General features: G+C 43.4%; 1 protein-coding gene and 1 pseudogene across 1 annotated transcript in view; both read left to right on the top strand.

Moving 5' to 3' along the window:
• kiaa1549lb (KIAA1549-like b) overlaps positions 1 to 24,282 on the top strand; it is a 71,522-nt gene that overhangs the window by 40,509 nt on the left and 6,731 nt on the right. The window contains exons 5-17 of the mRNA XM_061814208.1: positions 615 to 834; positions 918 to 1,051; positions 1,186 to 1,354; positions 10,701 to 10,760; positions 10,942 to 11,093; positions 12,378 to 12,549; positions 13,098 to 13,261; positions 14,734 to 14,769; positions 17,432 to 17,616; positions 20,098 to 20,228; positions 20,986 to 21,104; positions 21,285 to 21,496; positions 22,409 to 22,541. Of these exons, the coding sequence (XP_061670192.1) occupies positions 615 to 834; positions 918 to 1,051; positions 1,186 to 1,354; positions 10,701 to 10,760; positions 10,942 to 11,093; positions 12,378 to 12,549; positions 13,098 to 13,261; positions 14,734 to 14,769; positions 17,432 to 17,616; positions 20,098 to 20,228; positions 20,986 to 21,104; positions 21,285 to 21,496; positions 22,409 to 22,541 (1,887 nt within the window). The remainder of the gene's footprint in view (positions 1 to 614; positions 835 to 917; positions 1,052 to 1,185; positions 1,355 to 10,700; positions 10,761 to 10,941; positions 11,094 to 12,377; positions 12,550 to 13,097; positions 13,262 to 14,733; positions 14,770 to 17,431; positions 17,617 to 20,097; positions 20,229 to 20,985; positions 21,105 to 21,284; positions 21,497 to 22,408; positions 22,542 to 24,282) is intronic.
• LOC133498722 (5S ribosomal RNA) lies at positions 17,019 to 17,137 on the top strand (annotated as a pseudogene).

Here is a 24,282-nt window from a genome sequence, read left to right as displayed (position 1 = left end):
GCAATGTTCCTGTTTGTCAGAGCAAGGCACCAATTAACTTTAAATAAATGCAACATCGATACAGTCCTTACTGTGGAACTTGCAATCCTTTCTCGGCTGCCAATTTTTTTTTTTTTCAGATTTTGAATCAGTTGCTCGCGTTAGTTTAAAATTTTTTTTAAACTTTTTTTTTTTTAGAACATTCTGTTTATTTAAGTGTAAAAATAAGTTAACCTCTGTACTACAACAACAGGAAATGTTTGACCAATGTAATTACAAACAAAGGCTACCGTACTAAATATTAGCATTGGTTTTCTCAGGTGTTCAAATACTTATTTCCAGATGTATCACACCAATAAGTCATTAAAAAATCTTACATTGTGATTTCTGGATTTGTCTTTTTAGATTATCTCTCTCACAGTGGACATGCACCTACGATGAAAATTTCATACCCCTCCATGATTTCTAAGTGGGAGAACTTGCAATAAAGCAGGGTGTTCAAATACTTATTTTCTTCACTGTAAGCTTGAATAACTTCAAAACCATAATATCACCTGCTCGTTAGCAGTTTTATCACGCAACAAGAAACGCACTGGCTGGTTTGGTCATATTTTCAATTCTGGGAATGTTTTTAGGTGGAGACCGTATTTGGTTCGCCCAACATGACGGTGGCTTATCACGTGACCGGAAAGGACATGGTCTACGTCCCCTCCACGGTGCTTTCGGGCTTGGACGCGTACGGTCGCGATAAGCTGATTGCGGACCTGCGGCAATACCTGCCCATGGTTACAGCGCTTCCCGTTCCCGTTGCGGTGTGGAGAAGCAGCCCGGCTCCTGGCTTCCAGCTGAAGACAGGTTAGAAAAAAGAGATGAGTTTAAGACATTTTTTCAGATATTAAAGATTCCAATAGTGCAGTTCTAAAGGGTTTCATCTGCAGTTCTGCAGTTTGTGGGAGCTGCCGATGATCCGCGCTCCTGTCAGTTTTCCCAAATGATGGAAGAGAGGTTGGAGAAGGTTTTTTCTGAAGCAAAGGCCAAAGCCCTCAGCGACAACAGCAAACTCTCTGTACAGGTGAGGAAACTAAATTAACATAACATGCTTTATGTATTCACTCTATTAAAAAAAAAGATGCTGTTTTTGCCTTTCCGTACTCGTCCTCCAATGTAATTTTCTTTATCCCCTCATCTTAATTTGCCGGCGGCCAGATGCTGAGCGTCTCCCAGGCTGCGGGCTCTCCTGCTGTGTCATTGGTTTACAGTGTGAAAAATGGGACCGTCTTTCTTAATGGCACCACTGCTTCAAACCTCCTCGGTCAGCTGTCCTCCGAGCTGGTGGGCTACTTCCTCTTCTACCCGCCGCTTATCGTCGCCGAACGTAAGTCACCATTTGGTCCGGGAAATAAATCAAGTGCAATTTAACGGCCCCTGTTTTTTTTTCCCTCTTCTTCTTCAGATTGATGCGTTACGGCAACCTTTTAACCCGTGCGTAACGGAGCATGCCGGTCGTAGATTTTTTTGCAGACTGTTGTTTAAAGGGGAAAGCCAGTGCATTGCTTTCCGTTAGGTCATGTAATATGTACCCTATTTTGACAATGTGATGTTAAATCCTTTCTCTTTTAATTGTGTTTTAAGAAGAATTTTATTGACAATCACGAATTTTCAGGGGCGCTGCCATTTTCGCGAGTCACATGACCTACGTGCGCAGACGTGATGTGTACCGTGCCGCAACAAAGGCTCGATTACATGGGACAGCATTTATTCCCAGCACTGATTTCTCGGATTTATCCTCATCTGATGAAGAAATGGCAGTATCGGTTGATCAACAAGATGGAGGAATACTTCCATACATGGCCGTGAGCGGCACAGCCGTGAGCGGCTCAGTCACTTGGTTGATCGAGAAGATGGATGAAATACTTCAATACATAGCCGTGAGCGGCACAGTCGTGAGCGCGCTCCCTGAGCCCCGGAACTCACTCGCTGAGGAGCGAGCTCACGGCTCCCCCGAGCCCCGGAGCTGTGCCGCTCACGGATGTGTATAGAAGTATTCCTCCGTCTTCCCGATCAACCGATACTGCTATTTCTTTGTCAGATGAGGATAAATCCGAGAAATCAGTGCTGGGCATAAATATTGTCCAGGCGGCGGAGGCTGTTAAGCTGGACGCTGAAGCAAGGCTAAAGGCCTCCGCCGCCACCGAAGCTCAGCTAAAGGCCTCTGCCGCCGCCGAAGCTCAGCTAACGGCCTCCCCGGATGTCGAAGCTCGGCTTGCGGCCCGCCGCCGGAGCTCGCTCGTCAGACTCCGCGCCATTCCGGTCTGAAGAACCTTCTATGGCTGGAGGCCCAGAGCTCCGGGGGCCTATGTTTAGGCACTTATGTACTCCGCGTAGCCCTCCAAGTAGTCAGACTCCGTGTCATTCCGCCCGAAGAACCATGCGAGTTTCAACATTTCCAGCCACAGGTTCACATCTCTTTGAAAGTATTCCTCGGTCTTCCCGATCAAGCACTACCGCTATTTCTTCATCAGATGAGGATAAATCAGAGATATCAGCGCTGGGCATAATGGTGTCCCATGTAATCCACCGTTTGTAACAGCACGCAACACGTCACATCCGTGCGCGTAGGTCATGTGACTCGCGAAAATGGCAGTGCCCCTGAAAATTCGTAATTGTCGATATAAAAACTTCTTAAAACACTATTCAATGAGAGAGGATTAAACATCACATTGTCAAAACGGGGTACATATTACATGACCCATTGGATACACTGTTCATGCAAAGCACTGGATTTCCCCTTTAATACGAGGTGATGCACTGATTTACCCTCCCCGTGAGCCAAACTTTTTGCGACCTTGCGGCGCTGTGTTTGCTAAAAACAAATTAACTGTACATATTTCATCTCAGCCTCATTTGCAAGTCGACTTCGTGGTCTATATTTTTACATGTAAGCAATGATAACAGGGAATCAGCATGAGCCTAAACACAATTCCCACGGAGACCCAGTCTGCCGTCTGTTCTCATTCCATATGCAGCCTCAACTGCTTTGAGCCTTAATTCAAATAAGCACCAATTTTGAAAATAATTGTAGGAGACTCGAAAGAAATGTGTTTATTTCTACAAAGTTCTGTATGTAACACTGAGGTGACACACTCTTACTTCTCAAAGCCGCGATACAGTGGGCTGGTGTCACACAAATGGCAGCGCCCGAGGGGACGCGCTGAAAGACGATAACAGAGCGCAGGAACTGTAATGTTTTGCATTTATTTCTTACATCAGATACTGAAATTTAGGACAAATTGCTCTGTGTCAGTAGGGGTGGGGATATTTCACACTCCACCGAGTTATTTGTTATAATGTGCCAAAAAAGAAAAAAAAAGATGAGATTTTGTTGTCATGATTGCTGCAGGTGGAATTGTCTCGCCACAAACTAAACAAAGCAATCTTATCAAACTCAGCAAAGTTTTTGTTTTGCATGGAAGACTGAGAGTTCGGGTCCCCGTGAGTGGTCTCAAAGACAGTGTTTATTTTTCGTTTTGAGCGAGAAAGAAAGATTATATTTATTTAAAGAAGACATTGTATGGGATCAGATGGTAAAGCGTTGGCCTCACAGTTCTGAGGACCCGGGTTCGATCCCGGCCCCGCCTGTGTGGAGTTTGCATGTTCTCCCCGTGCCTGCGTGGCTTTTCTCCGGGTACTCCGGTTTCCTCCCACATCCCCAAAACATGCAACTTTAATTGGACACTCTAAATTGCCCCGAGGTGTGATTGTGATTGTGAGTGTGACTGTTTGTCTCCATGTGCCCTGGGATTGGCTGGCAACCAGTTCAGGGTGTACCCCGCCTCCTGCCTGTTGACAGCTGGGATAGCCTCCACCGCACCCTGCGACCCTCATCAGGATAAGCGGCAAAGAAAATGGATGGATGGATTGCTGTATGGACATTGTAATGTATTTTTTTAATGCAATTTTGGCAGATGCTATAAGCATCATTGAGAATTAACTATTGACACATGGCCATTTTGTTTACACAAACCGTGAAGATGAATCTTTATGCCGTTAATGAGTATTGAATGAAGCTCTCATTAAAATTACATTAGGGAGTGAAGTTGCCTCCAAACAGTTTTGGTGCCAAGGAAGAAAGAAAGAAGGCTACAAAGTGTCAGAAAAGAGCGTAAAATGGATCTCAGTGAGACAAGACTGCAAATGAGGGGCTGTTTGTTTTCCACCGCGTCCTTCAGTGACGTCACCGCCGTTGGTAGGAGGTGCGACTCCCCCCCGCCTCCAAGTCAATTTGTAGCGGAAATAATTAACAGCGGGGTATTCTCCCGCCACCTTTTGGACTTGGCTCTGGATGCAGCACCGTCGTGTGGTGCCTGTTTACAACACAGAGTGCACCGCCGGGTCTTTGCTGCTCCGCGTGGGCTTGAAACTGCTTTGCGTCTCTTTTGCTCCTTCGTTGACTCGCTCTCAAATGGAATGTAAAAGGGGTAGCAGGCTAAAGTCTATTTTGAGTTAAAACACTGGTTCTGCCACCAGCCTGTATGGCATCATTTTTAACTCACTTCCAATAGACCTTTGGACCACTCGTACTTATCTATGGCAAAAGCTTGAGCATTCTCAGAGTAAAGGAAAGCATATTTAGTTACCCTATATAGCGCATTTTATACAGAAGGTAACGCAATGTGCTTTATATGGTTAAAAGCATTTGAATATAAAGAAATAAAACATTTTAAACAAGGAAAAAGAACAATCAAAAAAAATAAAGATAAAAATTCCCAAAAATATATAAAAAATATAATATAAGAATACAATTAAAAACAGTGTACAGTGCAAGAAATATCATTAAAAAGTGCCAATGCTCTCAAAGCGCGAAAATCCTGGATAGAAAGTTATTAATGCTTGGGGATGACCTCGCCTCATTTGGCAACTTATACTATGTGCAGCATAGTAGCTAAATGCTGCTTTACCATGTTTGCTTTGGAGTCTGCGCTCCACTATTTGATCTCAGAGCTCTAATGGGTTTGTATTCTATAAGCATTTCTTTCATATATTCAGGATCTAAACCATTTAGTGATTTATCATTTCGCCAAGGTAGACTGATGTAGAAAACTGCTTAAATTTATTTTATGATAATTTTAGCTTGGCGGCAAGGTGGATCAGCTGGTAAAGCATCGACGTCACAGTTCTGAGGGCCCGGGGTTCAATCCTGGCCCCACCTGTGTGGAGTTTGGAGCAGCGTGCCAGAGTTCATTTGGTGTTCGGAGGCTGCGACACCTCCCATCCCTTAAGAGTCCCTTCCATCACTTATTTTCCATTTTATTTTAATAATAGTTGATGTTCTTTTCATGGGCTTTGTGTTTATTCTTTATTGCAGTTGCCAATTTTCTGCCTGGCCATTGCTTAAAACAAAGCAAAGCAAATTTATTTGCACAGCGCTTTTCATACAAGAGGTAACCCAATGTGCTTTACAAGATTAAAGGCATTTGAAAACAAAGAGATAAAACATTTAAAATGGGATAAAAACAATAAAAATGACAAAGAATATTTTAAAAAAGACAATTAAAACCACATACAGTGCAAGTAATGTGATCAAAAAGTGGATATATTCTAAAAAGCATGAAAGCATAGAAAAAAAAACACAAAAATCATGAAAGCATAGAAGGTACTAATTACTGCTACTTTTCATACTACAGTTATTAGTAGTACTAAAGCATAGAAGGTACTAATTGACAAAACTAGGTCACACTGTTGTCGATTGCAAATCGTTAGCCGTTTCGCACGTTTATTGCCTTTTGCATAAGTTCAAACAATGTCACCAAGTCATTTTGGCCAATGTTACGTATAAAACAGTGTAAAATGTTAGCTTTTAATGGCATGGGACCTTTAACTAAACTACAGATAGCATAAAGGATAAATGAGGAGTAATGGCACGTGGAAGTTTGGATAATAAGAGTCAGTGGGTGAAAGCTGGAGCTTGAAACGAGTGTGATCCACACCAGTTGAGATTGAGGAAGTAATTTGTGCTATGCTAAATTTAAACAGCCCAAATAGCGAATGCATCAACCTCATTAGCCAAGCAAGTTGTACTGACTCCTTGAAGAACATGATGGAGATTTTACATCTGGGAAATAGATAGGGGTGGCACGGTGGGTCAGCTGGTAAAAGCGTTGGCCTCACAGTTCTGAGGTCCCGGGTTCAATCCCAGACCAGCCTGTGTGGAGTTTGCATGTTCACCCCGTGCCCCCATGGGTATTCTCCAGCCACTCTGGTTTCCTCCCACATCCCAAAAATATGTAACATTAATTGGACACTCTAAATTGCCCCTAGGTGTGATTGTGAGTGCGGCTGTTTGTCTCGATCTGCCCTGCGATTCGCTGGCAACCAGTTCAGGGTGTACCCCGCCTCCTGCCCGTTGACAGCTGGGATAGGATCCAGCACTCCCCGCGACCCTCGTGAGGATAAGCGGCAAAGAAAATGAATGGATGGAAATAGGTAGGGAAGGAACAGAGTTGGATGCATGGAAATGAAAGGAGAGCTGATTTGGTGACCCCAACTGGCCGTTTGATTCTGACGTGGCCCACACAAACCGTCTCGTTGCCGGTGGAAAAGTGGTAAAAGTGGGTTGCAACTTGCCGGTCCAAAGTCCCGATGCGTGCAGAATCAGGAAGAATAAAAAAGCAGAAACCACATAAAGTATGAAATTCCATCCATCCATCCATTTTTGATGCCCGTTGTCCTGTTCAAGGACGTCAGGAGCTTGAGTCTGTCGCAGCTGACTTCAGGCAAAAGGTCAACTACACCCTAGACTGGTGCATACGAGACTTTTCAGCAAATCGTTCGATAGAGTTCCGAATGAGGGCCCGGCAGCCTTTAACTGCTGTCCTAATCTGGCCCCTCCGCAGGGGCGTCTTCCACTCCACCAAGGCCGGAAACTCATCTCCCACGTCTTGGATCTTTGTTCCTAATTTTATGAGTTAAACTATAGCATTTGATGGGTCATCTTCAAAGTCGCATAATCTTTCCAGATCCATTCCGCTATGATATCAGCCGCTTGTAAATTCTAAACATCACATCTTTCCATGAATGAGTTTAGGTTTAACACACAATTCGGGATTGTTATTAAAAGAAATAAATAATGAAAAAATACTGGTGTAGTATTTATTTTTCTAGAATTTATATATATATTTACTGATGAAGCAATTTGTGAGCGATTGTCTATGTGTGGCTATATACAGATGATTGACCGTAAAAGCAAAGAACAAGACAACGCTAAGATTAACAGTCACTTTTATTTCTTCTGCAATGTGGCCATCAGGAAGCGAGTGGGAGGTGTCAGGGTTTAATTGCCTTGCGTGTCGCAGTTTGAGTTTACACAGGCCCTGCTGTAGCCCTATTGTGTACTCATACAAGGGCAGGTCAGGCTGTTGCCAGGGACACTAGACCCTCAGCGCTTCACTGTATATAAAATTGATAAATGAATATATTTTAGTATTGTGATAATGCTGTGCAGTTGAGCAGGTAATTGAACCTGGTCCTGTGTAGTGAGTTTTGTTTAAAAGTTTGGATAGGATGAATCTCCAGAATGGATGCGAGTATGGAACTGGGATTCAGAGGAAGTCTTTGTCTTTGTCTGTTTGTCTTCCTATATATATATTTCTATAATCTGACTCTAATGAATACAGATGAAACTGAGCATCTTCTTCTTTTTTTTCTTTCGGCTTGTCCTGTTCAGGGTCGAAACAGTGTGTCATCTTTTTCCATCTAAGCCTATCTCGTGCATCCTCTTCTCTAACACCCACTGTCCGCATGTCCTCCCTCAAAACATCTATCAACCTTTTCTTCGGTCTTCCGCTCACTCTTTTGCCTGGCAGCTCCAATTTTGGCTGTCCCTCTAATGAGCTCATTTCTAATCCTATCCATCCTGCTCACTCCTAGCGAGAACCTCAACATCTTAATTTCTGATACCTCCAGTTCTGCTTCCTGTTGTTTCTTCAGTGCCACCGTCTCTAATCCGTACATCATGGCTGGCCTCACCACTGTTTTATAAACTTTGCCCTTCATCCTAGCGGATACTCTCTTGTCACATAAAACACCAGACACCTTTCGCCAGCTGTTCCAACCTGCTTGGACCCGTTTCTTCACTTCCTTACCACACTCACCATTGCTCTGGATTGTTGACCCTAAATATTTGAAGTCGCCCACCCTCGCTATCTCTTCTCCCTGTAGCCTCACTCTTCCCCCTCCACTTTTCTCATTCACGCACATATATTGTTTTACTTCGGCTAATCTTCATTCCTCTTTCCAGCTCGTACCTCCATCTTTCTAATTGTTCCTCCGCCTGCTCCCTGCTTTCGCTGCAGATCACAATATCATCTGCGAACATCATAGCCCAAGGGGATTCCACTCTAACCTCATCTATAAGCCTATCCATTACTACCGCAAACAGGAAGGGGCTTAGCGTGGAACCCTGATGCAGTGCTCCACATAAAATTCTTCTGACACACCTATGGCACATCTCACCGGTGTTCTCCTGCCTTCATACATGTCCTGTACTAGTCTAGCATAGTTCTCTGTCACAACGGACTTGCTCATGCAGTACCACAGTTCCTCTCTTCGTACTCTGTCATAGGCTTTCTCTAGATCCACAAAGACACAATGTTGCTCCTTCTGACCTTCTCTGTACTTTTCCACGAGTATCCTCAAGGAAAATATTGCATCTATGGTACTCTTTGTAGGCATGAAACAATACTGTTGCTTGCAGTTACTTACTTCTGTCCTGAGTCTCACTTCCACTACTCTTTCCCATAACTTCATTGTGTGCCTCATCATCAGATGAAGCGGAGCATACACCTTGAAAATTGGAATAAACATCATACATAAGTCATATACACACAATACGATACACTAATAGCCCCACCTCCCTTCTTCTTCTTCTGAGGTGTTATTCTGCAACACTTTGAGACTTGCGCTATCAACCCCAACAGGACTGGAGTGGAAGACCAACAAATCAAAAGCACACTGTGAGCAGCTGAGTCACTGCTTTCGGTCTGTGATCAACTTGTAAACTGTGACTTGGGACACCCCTCGGCCTAATGGCTCCAGGTCCGTCTTCCATCCAAGAACCAATCCAGCTGAACCAACTTTATTCCATAAAACTGATTTCCCAGTGAGCCCTGTCGCCACAGTATGTTCTCAATGCCGACTGGCACCTTCTTTTCCTCGGCCACCATTCCTACTGCTTGGCTGCAGTCATGCCCGAGCGTACATGCTTTGCTGCTTTCACAGGCCAGCGATGCAGCGTCCTCGCAAACACTGCAGCAGCCCGCAGCACAAGAGTTTAATCAGGCAGGAAATAGATATAAAAAGAACACAGCATCGACCGGAGCTTCGGCAGCTGAGCGCTCTCCTTGCTGCTTTGTTTGTCTGACATGCAGCAAGCTCAGATTTGTATTGCACTACAGCAGATATTTTACACCTCATAACCAGATTACAATGATTGAATCTTCAGTTACCTGAGAATATCGCTTGTTAGAATGACTGTTGAGATATGAGAATAATGTCATCGGTTTGCTGTTTACAATCATTGTATTTTTCCCGCAAGTCTCCTAAAAGCAATAGGATGTTGACTCAAACAATTTATATAAATATATTCAAATATAACAGAATTGCTAATTTTATTACAAATAATTACCTCTTATTTAATGTTGACTTTTCAATATACCAAAACAAATCTGTGTGATAACAACAGTTTCGTTTCTGCATTGTATCTACAAATAATTTTGATGTCATTTTAATTAAAGGGGAAATACACTGGTTTGCATTAACAATGTATCCAATAGGTCATGTAATATGTACTCTATTTTGACAATGTGATGTTAAATCCTCTCTCATTTAATAGTGTTTTGAGAAGATTTTTATCGAAAATTAAAAATTTTTAGGGGCGCTGCTATTTTCGTGAGTCACATGACCTACGTGCGTGAATGAGAGGTGTTACGTGCCGCAACAAAGGCTCGATTACATGGGACACCATTTATGCCCAGCGCTGACTTCTCGCATTTATCCTCATCTGATGAAGAAATAGCAGCATCGGTTGATCGGGAAGACAGAGGAATACTTCCATACACAGCCGTGAAATCGCTCCCCGAGCCCCGGAACTCGGTCGCTGGGGAGCGAGCTCACGGCTCCCCCGAGCCCCGGAGCTGTGCCGCTCACGGCTGTTTATGGAAGTATTCCTCCATCTTACTGATCAACCGAGCGGCTGTGTATGGAAGTATTCCTCCGTCTTCCCTATCAACCGACACTGCTATTTCTTCATCAGATGAGGATAAATCCAAGAAATCAACACTGGGCATAAATGGTGTCCCATGTAATCGAACCTTTGTTGCAGCACGTAACACGTCACATTTGCGCACGTAGGTCATTTGACTTGCGAAAATGACAGTGCCCCTGAAAATTTTTAATTTTCGATAAGAATCTTCTCGAAACACTATTCAATGAGAGAGGATTTAACATCACATTGTCAAAATAGAGTACATATTACATGACCTATTGGATACATTGTTCATGCAAACCAGTGAATTTCCCCTTTAAGTTTGAAATCCAGAAAAAACATATACTGTACATTCAACACGCTTGTATGTTCAAAAGGAACAAATGAAACAACTTCCTCTTCAGATGTCAGTCAGATGAGTTCCATATAATACAGTACATCTTTTTGTTTATTTTTCCAGCCCTGGAGTATCACAACCTAAACACCTCTATCGCCACCAGAGACTTTTGGGTAATCACAGGTAAGAGTATTATTTCATTATCAATATTGTGTGCTTTCGTCCCCCAGGAGTACAGTGACTCAACAGGGTCGAGCGTTGGACTCACAATTCTGAAACTGGACGTTGTGTGGATGTTTTGCCTCTTTCTGAAAGATTGTTAACAACCCGCTGGGGCTCTCTCATGTGTCGTCCCCCTTCGCAGTAATCCAGGATGTGGAGAACGCCAGCCTGGCTGAACTGTACCAAAGCTTCGCCAGTCTGATGGAGCAGCGGCTCGCCGAGCTGTTTGTGTTGGCAGGCCGGCAGGGCACTCGCTTCAGACGCGCCACCGCTGTAGGCAGCTACACTGTCCAGGTACGATAGAGACAGTCATCCGTGGGGAACGGCCGCTCTCGGTTGCTGATGAAAAAAGAATCATATATAATAGATGCGACTGAGTGACTCAAATGAATTTATAGCATGCGGTGAAAATGTCTGCTTCACAGCATCGAGGATCACATTAGGATGTTGTGCTCAGTTTGGACATTACTGTCTGAAGTAATGTGTGGATTTCCTCTGGGTACTCTGATTTCCTCCCACATTATTTCTATTTCTGGGACATGGTCAGCCAGAGTTTCAAAATTGGCCGAGCTAATTCTGTACCATAGGAACAACGTAAACCACTACCCATTGGTCGACACGAAGATGCACGGCGCAATGAGAAAAATAAGCATGTCCTAACGTTTGTCACGACCCATCGGTGCGGGGGAGGACCCAAATGCAGGACTCCTGAGGAGCAGAGGCAATTCGGGAAAAGTGTTTATTCGGTCCAAGGTTGGGGATTGGCAGGCAGTCAACAGAGCAGGGGTAACCTGGATGTCGGGTGTAGGAGGCAAGTCAGCGGACAGGCAGGGATCGGTACACGGGAGATCAGGAACAGGATTGCGAGAGTGCGGGAACGAGGCATTAAGCGATGATCTGACAAATGCCAGTGACAAGAACTCCAACTTAAATACATCATCTAATTACAGTCCCAATGTTAAACAGCTGAGATCAGTGACAGGTGTCACCGGCCAGGGCAGTGGCCAGACCCTTCTTGGCAGTGGTCCAGCCTGGGTCAAGACAACGTTAAGTTTCCCCTGTTACACTTTGCTGTAAACAGTTCAATATTACACTCCACAGTCTCTAATTGGCCCTCGCCCTCCATTTTCTGGGTGCCCTCAGTATCCACTCAGGTAGAATTGATCAACCACATCTTCACAAGTAAATACGGGAGTTCCTCACTGCTCACTCTCCTCTCTTGGGGTTGTTTGTCAGCGTGCTACGTCCCGAGCGATGCCTTTACTGCATCAATATTTTTGCAATCCCCCGGGGTAGTTTTTTAAGTGGAACAATAACTGCTCCGAACCGATTTGAGTAGAACCCAGCAGTGCCAAGTCAGTGGAAAAGCTTGATGAATTGCCTGTAGGTGAAATTGTTAATGTGAATGGCTGGTAAAGTTCAGTTTGCTTTGGGATTTGCTGGAAAGACTCCAGCTTGCCTGTGACCACGCTCATCAAAACAAGCCTTTCTATCTTTTGGGTTTCTTTGTCTAAATATAAAGACGACAGCACATCTGATATTTATTGCATTAATCATCTTGTCTTTTGGTCCGGCCAGATGGTGAGTGTCAGACGTGTGCCGGGATTGAAGAATCCAGCAGAGATGACCTACTACGTGCAGCACAACGGCATTCCATTAGCGGGCGCGGCAGCCGCCAAGGTCCTCAACACGGTGGATTCTCAGACCATGGCGCTCACCCTGGGCTACTTTGTTCAGCTGCAAGCAGAACGTAAGCAACAGCATCATTAAAGCGTTTGACAAGTGGACGCAGAAAAACCTCAAACCACATGGCGGGTTTAGAAAGAAGAGCTGCTGGGAGCTTTGCGTGCTATAATCTTTCTCGAAGGCTGCCGGCAGGACATTGTTTGCTCAGGCTGCAGAGCTGCTCGGTGCTTGGTGAGGAGTACAAGAGAGAAACATTTAAGGGAGTTAAGAGCCTGCAACATCCTCTCGTACAGTAGATTGCTGCCCACAGTAGACTCGATATTAAGTTGAGCAGAATGTAGAGCATTATAGCGTAGGTGTATTGGCCACATTTCCATGTTTTAGGAGGATAATGTAGACTGTCTATTATATTATGCATTCAACAAGCACTTGTACTTTGTCCCACATTGTGTCGTTTTCAATACGACATTGAGTTTACAGCCGTCAATCAAAACAAACCATGTGATTCATTAGTCAACATGACCCCGAGTAATGTTGAACTAATCATTTAAATCATTAAAAAAATAGTGCAATGAAATTCCAATGGTAATGATAATGGTTTACATTCTTCAGCCGTGGTCAAGAACCCTCCAAATAACCTTTGGATCATCGCCGCGGTGTTGGCGCCCATAGCTGTCGTGACGCTCGTCATCCTCATTATCACAGCTGTGCTGTGCCGAAGAAACAAAAAGGACTATAAAGCAGATGCCATCGGAAACCTTAATCCCCGAGCTAAGGTAACTAACTGTCAATACGTCTCTATGCTAAATTGCATCCAATCCATTCAAATGCCCCATTTGAAATAGTTCTCTCTTGAGCCAGGCAAGCGTAAGCTCCTGAAATCAACCGTCTCTTAGATGTCCGTTATTTCATATACAGTAGCGTCATGTTGTTGTGCATCACAATTTAAATTTTTTTGGCCTGTATTTCCTCCAGGGTCTCAAACCCACAGCCACATTGGGCTAAGCTACGCTCATAAACGTTCTGCTCTAGAAATCGGCAGTACTAGACTTCTTTTCCTTGCGGCTTGTCCCATTAGGGGTCGCCACAGTGTGTCATCTTTTTTCATCTAAACCTATCTCGTGCATCCTCCTCTCGAGCACCCACTGTCCTCATGTCCTCCACACACCTCACCACATCCATCAATCTTTTCTTTGGTCTTCCTCTCGCTCTTTTGCCTGGCAGCTCCATCCTCTGCACCCTTCTACCAACATACTTACTCTCTCGCCTCTGGACATGTCCAAACCATCGAAATCTGCTCTCTCGAACCTTGTCTCCGAAACATCCAACTTTGGCTGTCCCTCTAATGAGCTCATTTCTAATCCTATCCATCCTGCTCACTCCGAGCGAGTACACCAACAGCTTCATTTTTGCTACCTCCAGTTCTGCTTGCTGTTGTTTCTTCAGAGCCACCGTCTCTAATCCGTACATCATGGCCAGCCTCACCACTGTTCCAACCTGCTTGGACCCGTTTCTTCACTTCCTTACCACACTCACCAATGCTCTCTATTGTTGACCCTAAATATTTGAAGTCGTCCACCATTGCTATCTCTTCTCCTGGCAGTACGAGACTACCATTCACTAAAATGTGACCGTATACAAGTGTTTTCCTGTCTATACGCAAACAGGTGTGTTTTGGAAAGTCCCGGCTCCAAATGGAGTGAGGCAAAAATGCCATTTGGTTTTTGGGAAATGCCTTCGCTATTTTATTTTATTTTTTTACAAAACCTAATGGGATAGTTGTGTCTTACACGGGGCCAATTACCACTATTACTTGATAGTAAATGGAAATACAGTGCTAAATGAAATACACGGTGTCACTGATGTTGCAATGGTCCATGATGTCTCTGCAGGCAGCATAAATTCAGATGAACATGAGTGTGAATGGTTGTCTGTCTCTATGTCGATTGACTGGTGACCAGTCAGTTTTTTCATAAAGTCAGTTGAGGTCGACACCTGATCCCCAAGGGGTATGGAAAATGGACAATGGAGTAAGGCCCCCAGTGATATCAAGAAAGCTGTTCAATGAGTAGAAGTAAAAAAAAAAAAAAAAAAAAAAAGGGATCACTACAACATCAAACTGTGATTTGTCTCAGAAAATACAGCTTTCCATTCATCCCATCATCCAATATTGCATTTAATCATTCTTCCATCTTTCATGCTGTAACTACCTTCATTGTACTATTGAAACCTTTTTTCTGACTTTCAGATGGCGTATCGAAGGGACGTCAACTACTATCACCAGGTACAACATTTTCTGTCTTTGCATGCTGCCAAATCAGTGGTTCGAAGGAACTGTCTACACTGCTATATATTTTGCCCGTGCTGATGAAAACGAACAACACAGCAGCCCGTCGGAGCAATAACACTTTTTTTTTTACAATATGGGATTCTCTTGGAAGAAAGACAATTGGCTCCAAGCAGTCTCCAGATGTTACTTGACAGATCCAGCCAGCTTTTACACGGAGTGTTTATGAAGCACAAGTGTGTGAACTTACAAGATTGCGGCGGAGCAGGTTGTCGATAGATCTCGCTCAGTCTCATCCGAGCACCTCCCGTGTATTGTCAGTTTTTGCTGAGTCGGGCTTCTCTTCACTCGAACAGATCAGTGCAGAAGAATGAAAACAAAAAGTGACACCCTCGGCACATTCCGCTGCTTTATTGATACTAACAAAAATGCTACACGACCATCTGTAATCCACAGTTGTTACAGTCGGCGATTGATCCCGCTGCGATATTCACGTGTAAGCACCCAGGGAGTGATTTCCCTTTGAGTGAAAATGGTGATTGGGCCATTCTGACGAACGTGGTCAGTGCGTACATTGCTGGTCTAGTAATTTGTTTTATCTGAACTGAATGTTAGACATGGTTAGACATCCAATGCGTTCTATAGACTATATTAGTGTGTGCACTAATACAAAGGGAGATCTTATTCAGTGGAGTGCCACATTGATTTTGCAACAACGACGCGATGCATTGTATGCAGTACTGTATTTCACTTTTCATATGTGCATGTGTGTGCGTTCATGTGATTGCCACATTCCTCTGTACAAACACTAAATCATTCCTCCTCAGCTTCCCCCTAATGTATTTCAATGTTTTCATCCATCATTATATTTTCATGAAAACTTGCCACTCATTTTATCACCACCCACTGCGAGTGTTTATTGGACGCGAAGTTGGAAGAAGATGAAAAGGGCTTTAGTTAAATCAATTTATCTTCTGCTGTAGATACAGTTTTTCCCCTGGTTTGTCCACAAATATGAGTAACATATTGTGCTATTTTTGGATGCCTGAGTTCATGGCATTGATTTGGGTGCCTTGAATATTATTTGTACTTTTGCAATGTATTAAATGCTCATTTCATTTCTTCCCCTTGATTCTTTGGAATACACCTACAAAATGGATGCTTTTATGTCAAAATGTAAAGCATACTGTAATTGACCAATACATTTCCAAGGACATCCACGTCTTCCCCACCCCCTCCCCTTTTATTATTCTCTATATCTTATTTCAACCTGCTGATACTCTGTGATATTCTACGCTCGGTGGCCACTTCTCTATGAGAACGTCCTGTTTAAACCTCACAATGGCGACGTGCTGTTGATAAAATAATTGGTGTCATGTTTGTGTTAAAAGCGGGATGAGGAGCACTGCGGAAACAACAATTCCAATTGAAAGAGGAAATGTATTGTTCGATTCAAGGATCGAACACGCCGGTGTGAATTATTTCATTCAGCTCCTTGTTGAAGAACAGCAAGTTGTCTAAAAAGTACTGCAAAAACATTTGAGCGCGTGCATTTAAAGATTTTAGCTGTCAAATGAAATTCACATGCTTAGAGTTGTAGGACATTTTATATTCCTCCTGAAATTTCGCCTTAATGTCAAAATCCCAATTTTTTGGGAGTGTTGTGTACTGTATATTATACATATACACTATTTTTACAGGTTGAGATTTACATTTGGGTGGCACGGTGGATCAGCTGGTAAAGCATTGGCCTCACAGTTCTGAGGTCCCGGGTTCAATCCCAGACTCGCCTGTGTGGAGTTTGCATGTTCTCCCTGTGGCTGCGTGGTTTTTCTCCGGGTACTCCGCTTTCCTCCCACATCCCAAAATCATGCAATATTAATTGGACACTAAATTGCCCCTCAGTGTGATTATGAATATGACTGTTCTCAGCCGACCCTGCGATTGGCTGGCAACCAGTTCAGGGTGTACCCCGCCTCCTGCCCGTCGACAGCTGGGATAGTCTCCAGCACTCTCTTGCGATCCTTATCAGGATAAGTGGCTAAGAAAATGGATGGATGGATAGATTTACATTTGCCGTAAAGACGTGGCCTTAGCCAAAGAAAACATGTCAACAAATGTACATTAATTGCTAATTGCTTACAGAAATGGGGTGTTGCAATGGATGTTTTGTTTATTGTTTTTTGGATAAAAATTACGTCAAAGAGTCCAGGAATTGAATGAATTGATTTCAAGACTATATCAAGGCTCACGGCCATGCTACCCTGAGAACGCCCGATCTCATCAGCTCTCAGAAGCTAGGTGGGTTTGGCCCTGGTTAATACTTAGATGGGAGACCGCCTGGGAATACCAGGGGCTGTAAGCTTCTCTCCCTGGTTAAATACAGAGGGGTTGCGTCAGGAAGGGCATCCGGCATAAAACTTTGCCAAACAAATATGCGTTCATCTGAGATGACACGTTGTGGCCATCCCTAACGGGAAAAGCCGAATGGAAAAGAAGTTTTAATGAGGCAATTAGCTCAGTAACTCCGCTGCAACGCTACATGGTGTCGCCACCAAAGTTAGTGCATAGTGCAAATTATTTGATGCTTTTATATTAATGTAAACTACATTTTTTCCCCATCCTTTATTCCCCCCCCCCCCCCACCCCACCCCACAAGCCGGTTCAAGGTTTTGACTACGCGAAGCAGCATTTGGGGCAACAGGGAGGCGACGAGGAGACCCTACCTGCCGGTCAAGATACTTTGATGCTGTCCCTGAAAATTCGAGATGCACCGCTTTCCCTGGAGAAGTCCTTGAAACATGAGGTCAACAAGGCCAACCTCACCAGTGACAAACACAAAAGGTATTCTCACCTCCGTACAAATGACCTGCCTCAGAACGGATTCAGAGGAATCAGAGAGTGTCCTCTTAATGCCTTGAAGTTGAATAATACAAAGGTTTTACGCAGAGATCTCTGCGTGGCCAGGTCAAATTGACCGTTTTACCTATTCGATGGCAAGAAGTGCTCTTCTGAAAATGGATTTGTCATGTTAAGTCATGACGAATTGTATAATGCTGCCACAAAAAGGGCATAATCTCTCAAAGCCTGGATTCAATTTCAGTCAGGATAATGAGATTAAATTTAAACGTATGTGACAGAAGAGGCAATACAGGGAAGAAAGCTGGTCGCGCGCTTGACGTCAAGATGACTCACTGGCTTCAGTCACAAGTAGGACACATTTCAGTTTTACCTTCATATTTCAATCCAAATTTGAACACCATTTTTTCATGATTACGCAAGGAAGACGGGACATTAAAGTTAACTAATGAGGCAAGAGGCACAGTCAGGTCAACAGACCTAACAGGACATATTTTTGTCAGTAGCAAAGTTGCAACTCATTCATCATAAACTAACCCAAAACTTTAACCCTAAGCCTAAAACCAGAACACAGACCCCGATATCCCAACCGCAATCACGAGAACCCCAACTATGACAAACCCTTTACCTAAAAGTGCCATTCAAGAGTGACCAACCCCGAAGTTGAATGGAGTGTTCACTGGACTCTAGAAAAATGAAAGTACCTAATGAATAATCAGACGTTCGCAAATATTACTAGACACTTACAGCCTTCATTTTTGAACAACTCCATATTTCCAAATTTGTGAGAACCGTTTGGGTCGGACTTTTTCTGTTAACAGAGCAATTATCGTGATGGCATGCTTGGATTTGTTCTGCATGGGAGCCCCCGACATAATCTACAGAACATTACTGCATCAGCCCGTAGAATAGTGTAACGTGCAGCTGCTCGAATGCATTCATCCGCCTAGTAATTTAGTTCTCATAGAAGACCCCAGTCAAGGCACATTTGTGACTTCAGAATTGCTGATACAGCTAGTATACCACCTCATCCATCGTTCCATCAATTGATTTTATCTCTTATCCGGGTTTGGGTAGCGAGGGCAGCAGCGCAAACAGGGAAGCCCTGACTTCCCTCCCCTGCCAACCACCCATCATGTCCAGTTCTTCCAGGGGGTTCTGAGACATTTCCAAGCAAGCCGAGAAAAATAGTCTCTCGGAACAAATCAAACACATTTCCCAAGGCACCACTGGATATATATTTTTAGCTGAAAAGTGAAGCACAGTAAACTAGTGGTTAGCACACCTGTCTTACAGTACTGAGAGTTTAGGGTTTGAATCTCACCTTTGGCCATCTTCCGGTGTGGAGTTTGCATGTTTCCTCCGTGCTTGTGTCTGTTTTGTAAGGGTGCTTCCTCCCATATACCAAAAACATGCACGTTATGGAAATTGAAGACTCGCAATCGTCCCTAGGTGTTAACATGAGTGTGGATGGCGTGTTCTGCGACCCAGTCCCCAGGATTTGTAGATGCACCCAACCTCTCGCCCAAGGTCAGCTGGGATAGGCTCAGGCTCACCCTCGAGGGCAAGCGCTAAAGAAAATGGATAGATGGATGTAACTGAATATTTAGATGATTTCATCAATATAATGTATGTAATATCATGACTGAAATTAGGAAGGCTTCATTTGGGCCGATCATTTCAAATACTTACATAACGTATTCCCACCCCTATGCCAAATGCAGTCACCGTTATCCGCAGTGAGCGTCTTCCTCCCTAAAGGAAAAGATTTTTTTCCTCCTGCCATTCCCTTCATCTCATTTGTCAGGATTCCACACGTCTTTTCCCCCCAACTTCCCGCTCGCATGCAGCCGATGTAAATGTATTCTCTACGTCCCCATTAGTTATCACACAGCGCACGTCCTCGTTGAGGCCACGCAGCGCCGCCTCGGTGGGAGCAGGGAGGGCATCCTCTGTTCCTCTTGTCTCGCTCTCTCCGCTGTTATCATTCTTAGCAGACAAATAAGGGCTGGACTGCGGAGCTTTGATGTCACTGTCAGCGCGGCTCTAATTCCAGCCTTAGTGCGGCGTTTTCGGGCCCTTTCACACAAAGCGGACAGCGTCAGCGTTTGTCTAATTAAAAATACGATGATGATGTTCTATCGCTAAACATTGCAGACATACCCTTGCATGTACTAATATGTAAAATATTCTTTATGTATAAGGTTTAAATGTTGCTGCTTGTTTTTAGACTAATATCCCAATGCTGGAACCTTTCTCTGGAATATGAATATTTTCAGACTGGTATAACTTAAAAAAAAAAAAAAAAAAGCAGACTGTAGTGTTGTACAAGTTTACTCATTTTACAAACACTATGTTTCGAAAGGTGAGGCTGTTAAAGGGAAGGGTGACATAACCTAGCCGGGAGCCCGGCTTTTTTTTTTTCCGAGAGCTCACCGCCTCTCCTGTTGCTATGGTTACCTGCAGCAAGTTGTTTAGCGAGGACGGTTCCGTCATCAGCAGCGAATCAGAGCGGCGGAATTCCGTCCGCGGCTCGGCGGCGCCGAAAGTCACAGCGCAGCAGAAACCGACGAAGGAGGAGACGCGCAAGAGAGACGGTGAGCGTTTCTCTCTTTCTCTTTCTCTCTTTCTCTCTCTCTCTCTCTCTCTCTCTCTCTCTCTCTCTTACACACACACGTGGGGAAGTAAATACAAAATCATTCACGCCTCTTACAACAAGGTCATGTGCTCATGTGATGATCTCATCCTGGCTCGTTTTTCTCACGTAGTCAACATACAGAGGTCCACTCTCATAAGAAAATATTTCTTTCTTCTGCATTTGTGATAGGAGAAATGTTACAACTTAGTAGTATGCAAAGATGGCCATGATGCTTTTGCATTAAAAAAAAGCACTTATTAATACAAATCGCACGGCATGTCACTAGCGGATGCTGTGACTCTAATCCCTTGGCATCTTATAAACACAAATGTGGACCCGATTAATAAAAACACAATACATCAGCAAATATCATTCCTTCCATTGTCTACAATGCTTATCCTGTTCAGTGTCGCAGGGAGCTGCAGCCCGTCACTGTTCACTTTGGGTGAAACCATTCACCCTCACATGCACACTGTCACTGATTGGGAACTAAACCCATGCTGTGCGTACCAAAGTCAGGGGCATGTACCACTTCACCATCATTAAGTACTCAAATAAGATATCAGAGCTAAGAAAAAAAAATGTATGGATGGGTATTCGACTCAGAAATGATGGAGCTCAACTTCCCATAGTTCCCGATATCACTATCAAAATACTGTTCAGTCAATCAGTTATTTGTGGTTGCTATGTGAGTGAATTTATTCTCTTCTCCTCAGATCCATACGACACGTCCTCCGGCTCCCTGCAGCTCATTTCAATCAAGCCCATGACGGCTCAGCTCAGCTACTCGCAACATCTTTCCTCTGAGCGCGACTCAGCCATGCTGAACGGAGAGGTAAATCATCTGCATAAATGCCGACATATTGGCTGATATTTGTTCTGTTTGTGTCTTCAAATGGATGTTTTGATTGAAAAACCATTAGGAACACTTTTTCTGTTTAAAATCTCTGACCGGCTGCCTCTGTTCATTGCTAATTGCTACAGTTATGTTTATAGCTTCCCTCTCTTCTTATAGGTGAACTTGGCTCTCAAGCAGCAGTCGGATATGGAGCACTACAGGAACAAACTGAGGGTCAAGGCCAAGAAGAAGGGTTATTATGACATTCCACCCATGGATAACAGCAGCTATACTGGCTGGGCCCTCTCGCAAAGACAGCAGCAGCATGGCCACGAGAAGCCGGAGCCTGAGGAGGAGCGAAGTTCCACCTATGTCAAATCTCACGTGAGGTGAGGAAGATTGGAACACGAATGGATATTGTGTGAAAAAACAGAAAGGCGGATCTGGGGTTTACAAAAGATGAAACAATAATATACTACATGTACACATGTAGCCAAACTTACAGAACCCCTGAAAAAGTAAACTTTCATTTTTACTACTGTAATTTCTGGACTTTAGAGCGCACCTGATTATAAGTCTCACCCAGTACATACCAGTAAAAATCGCGGCAGTAACACAGCAGAAACACGCTAGCACAGCGCTAACAGGACTGGTTAAATAAAAACATACCAGTAAAAATCACTGAGACGCGGCAGTAACACGCCAGCAACACGCTAGCGCAGCGCCAAAAGGGCCAGTTAAAAAAAGCATACCGGTAAAAGTCACTTCCTGGGCACATATATTCCACCGGTCTCACTCTTACCTTTTCCGCTTGAGTGCCCCCTTGTGGCCGTTAAAAAAATGCACAAATTAGCCGCATAGCAGCATCAGCCGCAAAGTTGAAAACGTGTGATAAAAGTCGCGGATTGTAGTCCGAATATTACGGTAGTTACTATTAATTTTTACTACCATTAAATTCTATTTTACTATCACTTTTAATCTGAGCAATCCTTCAGTGAAATCCACACCACTGCTATTAAATTATACACTACCCCTATTTGTTAATGTTTTCTGGCATCGTAAAACCTTCCGTCACACTCAAGGGACACTAAAACAAATAAATGGTTTTTAATTGATTTGTTGTCAATGCGCTTACTTAACTGGTAGGCTGTTCCAAAATCTGTATTTATCGGCTGTGTTGCCTAAATTTGGAACCAAAAGCCGTATAATCGGAGAATAGAATTAATCCTGGAAAACTGAATACATAGTTTGTCTTTTTGCGTAAGGTATTAGCTACTGTGTTTTCCTAATGTATCCTGCAGGCACAATCAGGTAGGGCAGACATCGTATCGCAGCAGACAGAGCCTGAACAGTCCAAGTCCTGGGGGAACTGAGATGGATTTGCTTGTGATGAGGGAGAGACCCAGGAAAGGCATCCGGAACAGTGGCTATGATGTAAGTCCAAACCTTTGTCATGCCACAAAGTACATTACGATACCATAGAATTCAAAATTCACCATTTAGATACTACACAAAATAAAGATCCGTACTATACCGATGCTATACCATCAAATACTATGAAGAAACATACAACTGTTATGGCATCTCCTTGCAACACTTGGCACTCTTAAATGAGAGAGGTTTTCGAATGAATGGTCATTCTTTGACACCAGAATGAGCCAAGGCTCAATAACATTCATCAGGCAAAATTGAACTTAGGTTCACGTCACGCTTGCCCTAAACATGAACTAATTCATGAACTTTTGTTCAGACTTTTTCCAGTACACTGATCTTAAAAAAAAAAAAAAAAAAAAAAAGACTGGATAGCGCATACACATCGAGCGGTATGTCGATTGTTTGGAGACAGTTGGCCGCCATCCGGGTACTCCCAAAAGGCGTGGCCGACATGGTTTACAGGTTGAATTATGGTGGGGTTGTTCCTCAAAATTTGGCATGTAGAATTAAAACTGGTCGTGTGAGCTTGACATTTTTTCAGTTCTGGTAACATGAAGGATTTTTAATTCGACTTGGTAAGCCAAAAAAGGCCAAGTGCAAAGGAAAGACGTATAACACCGTGACGACCTAGAAACCTTGCATACTACGTAGGGCCCACCCTCCGTGACGTGTTAACTTTTCCCAAAATACGCTGTGAAGCACTATCATAACATAGCAAAAAAATTCAGCAATTTTTGTCATTTAATCATTCAATTTTAAGTCAATCAGTTAGATATATTTTTGGAAATGAGGACTCGCAATGGGAAACACATTGTTCATTTGTTGTCTCTACAACGACCTATTTCAGATAGAAAATTTAAACTTGTTTCCTCGCATTTGAAAACCAAATCAATTTGCCGAGTTCTGTATTATGAAATTCATCACAAATTTCACAAAAAATGTGTTTTCTTGCTTATCCACTGATGAAGTTTGGGAAAATATTTACATTGCTTTTTCGTGAAAAACCATCGGCTTATAAAGGTGAAGCAGAGAGTGAACAGTTAACAACGACAACCAAAAACAAAACTTTGTTCGAGTGAACTAAACTCATTGGAAAATTAAAAAACCCCTTACAAACAAACCCTAACAGTGTCAAAGTAAGTCTTTCTAACTTACCTGTGGAATGTTTTCTCACAGCTACAAAACCGTTACTCCACAGGTCGGCATGGTTGTTTTGGGAGTGTCAAAATGGCAGATGGCGACTTTAGTTTTGGTGGCCAATGAGCCATCCAGTTTTTTTTTTTTAAGATCAGTGTTCCAATACATCACTGCTGGTAGGATATCAAATAAATGCTCAAATGGCTCCCATACAAACAACATTTTCCATTGTCATTTGCTCCTATGAGTAATTTACTCTCTTCAAATAATACAAGAAGCATGCTCAGAAGACTACACACTGTACTATAATTGTACCTCCATATTTGTAATAGGCTTAAGTTGTGTTTAACCAGTGTTAATCGAGTCACATGCGTTGTGAAAATAGGCCAAAAGCTTGTCAGACATGGCAAATTAGAGCTAAATCTGCGTCTTCTTGGCCTATTTAATACTTCAAGACAGAACTCAGACATGCTGTGCTCAGGTGTGGTCACCGTATGCACCAACAAGCTGACGGAAGACGATTGATTCATTTGCAAATCCCGAATGAACATTTATAAGGTCTTGTTATATAATGCATATCCGTCTCGCCGCGTCATGCAGACGA

Source organism: Syngnathoides biaculeatus, chromosome 3, assembly GCF_019802595.1.
Source record: "Syngnathoides biaculeatus isolate LvHL_M chromosome 3, ASM1980259v1, whole genome shotgun sequence".
In the NCBI taxonomy this organism is placed as follows: domain Eukaryota; kingdom Metazoa; phylum Chordata; class Actinopteri; order Syngnathiformes; family Syngnathidae; genus Syngnathoides; species Syngnathoides biaculeatus.
Note: the sequence above shows the minus strand (reverse complement) of the source record. Positions and strands in the feature narration are given on the sequence as shown.